This window comes from Penaeus monodon, chromosome 8 (genome assembly GCF_015228065.2).
Source record: "Penaeus monodon isolate SGIC_2016 chromosome 8, NSTDA_Pmon_1, whole genome shotgun sequence".
Taxonomy (NCBI): Eukaryota; Metazoa; Arthropoda; class Malacostraca; order Decapoda; family Penaeidae; genus Penaeus; species Penaeus monodon.
In genome coordinates this window covers 20,537,209-20,539,708 of record NC_051393.1, presented here as the reverse complement: position 1 = coordinate 20,539,708, position 2,500 = coordinate 20,537,209, and the positions used below count along the sequence as shown (strand labels likewise).

The 2,500-nt window shown below is 30.1% G+C and overlaps 1 protein-coding gene across 1 annotated transcript in view; it reads right to left on the bottom strand.

Moving 5' to 3' along the window:
- LOC119575899 overlaps positions 1 to 1,872 on the bottom strand; it is a 4,403-nt gene extending 2,531 nt beyond the window's left edge. Inside the window, exon 1 of the mRNA XM_037923436.1 lies at positions 1,864 to 1,872. Coding sequence (XP_037779364.1) covers positions 1,864 to 1,872 — 9 coding nt within the window. The remainder of the gene's footprint in view (positions 1 to 1,863) is intronic.
- Positions 1,873 to 2,500: the final 628 nt, after the last annotated feature.

Below are 2,500 nucleotides of genomic sequence, written 5' to 3'. Positions count from 1 at the left end.
TACTTGCCAAAAGTTAAAACCAAAATTCCCCCCTTTAATTTATGATAATAATGAGTACCTTACCAATAACAGTCATCAGAATATTCTTGCGAAAAAGTCAATTTAATTTTCAGGTTCAACAGGCCCAATGGAAGTGGACCTACCTGGTTTTACATTCATTGCTTTTCTCCGTGGTTTTGAAGAATTGGCTTAACGAAAGTTCTTTACTACTGAAACAACCGGCCAAACGTATCGCAATATCTAGAAATATATTTTGACATCTGACATTTGGAGAAAAAAGTAACTTTAGGGTTCACTTTAGTCAGTAAAAATGAACAGTATATTCACTTACATTATCATGTAACTTGAATACGTTTGATAAAGAATGTAAACGTATATTAAGTAATTAAACAATGAGACAACAAAACATATTAGTATGTAATAACAAAAATTATGTCTCATTCGTTACTGGATTAAATGAACCTACTTATTTATTTATTTATTTACTACAGAAATTACTTATTTATGAAATTATTACTACATTCGAGGCCCATTTACTTTCGAAGTACGATGTTTAACTTACACATTGCTACTTGATGATCTCGTATCCAGTGCCAACAATATGAATAAGAGAATTATAATGACAAGAAGGATGATGATGCCGACAGTGATGATGAAACGATAATGATACTAATGATACTACTACTACTACTAATGATGATGATGATGATCATAGATGATGACACGATATAATAATAATCATAATAATGATAATGATGATGATAACAATGATAATAACGATTATTACTAGTATTATTGTTATTACTATTAGTATTATTATTATCGTCATCATCATCATCATTATTGTTATTATTATATTATTAATAGTATTATCATTATCATTATGATAAAATAATGGTAAATAGTATGCTGCTGCCGATGATGATGATGATAATGATGATGATAATGATAATGATGATGATGATGATGATGATGATCACCATCATTATCCTCATTATTATTATCATTATCATTACTATCATTATTATCCATATCATAAATACGATAATAAAAATAATAGTAAATATAATATATAATAATGATAATAATAATTATAATGAAGATATTACTCGTGACAGAAATGATAACAATAATAATAATGGCAGAATAAAGGAATAAGAACAATAACAACAAGAAAATAACAATAATAATGATAAAAGTAATGATAACAATGATGATACTGATAATAACATTAATAATAATAATAATAATAATAATAATGATAATAATAATGATATTAATAACAATAATAAATGTAATTGCAGTAATAATTGAAACGATAATGATAATACTAATAAAAGTAATGGTAATAATAACAATAATAATTATAATAATAATAATGAAAATGATAACAACAATAATAATGACAATAATAATAATAACAATGATAATAACAGTAATTATAATAATGATAATGATACACACACACACAAACACACACACACACACACATATATATGTATTTGTTTTTGGTAAAATTGGAAATGACAGCAAACGAATATCCCTGCAAACGCTGTGTTTACTGACGCTCTGGTCGTGTTTCGAATGAACCTAGCGTTCATTCCCGTCGTAGACGAAGCTCAGCTACGAAATCGAGCCCGATAGCTGGGGAGGCTACGATAAGTGTTAGGGGAAATTGCGGGTAAAGGCGAAATGTTGAGGCAAATTATTAAACAATTTAGCTATAACAATACATAGCCATAGGAATTTGGGGGCTTCGCTTCTTAAGTCTCTTTTCAGGGACACTGCTGCAACCCCCTACCCTCATCCTGGTCTGCAAAACCTTCACTTCTGTATCTCGTACCGATTTAGAAAATTTCTTACCTTAACCATTTAATCGAGGATGGTCGACCTGTGTCTTCAAGATCCTTTGCCGTGATGTAACCGATTTATATTTCAGCTAATTTTCCTTTGGTACAGCTTTATCGTCACGTGATTTTCCATGTTTCTTATCGACTCTAATAGTGTCTAACGTCACGTCACTACCAAGACCAGTTCTTAATGATTCATTTAATTTCCCTCGCGTTCGTCATCCCGCATCAGTGTCGTTCGATTTTTTGTCTTTTTTCGATTTTGCGGCATTTTATTTTAGCAGTGGCCTTTTACATATCCTCTAATATTGTTATTAGTTTGCAAAGTAAATGAGATAGAAGAAAATTGTTTCAGAAAGTTAAGCTCTATCGGATACGGCAAGATTAGATTTAGATTCGTTTGGTGTTAGGTGTCATTCCTAATCATACTTTGATTTCATTATTAACATTGTAGCTATCGTTGATTTTTTACTTTCAGTACTACATAATTATTATAGTGTTAATGGAATGACACCATAAATGAAGAATCTGATAGAACATAACATTCTAAGACACTTTTCTTCAATATCATTTCCTCCGCAAACTGGTAAGGTTAATAGAGAGGATGTACAATTCGAAATTTCAAGGCGCTTCAAGATACGTACTCTTCC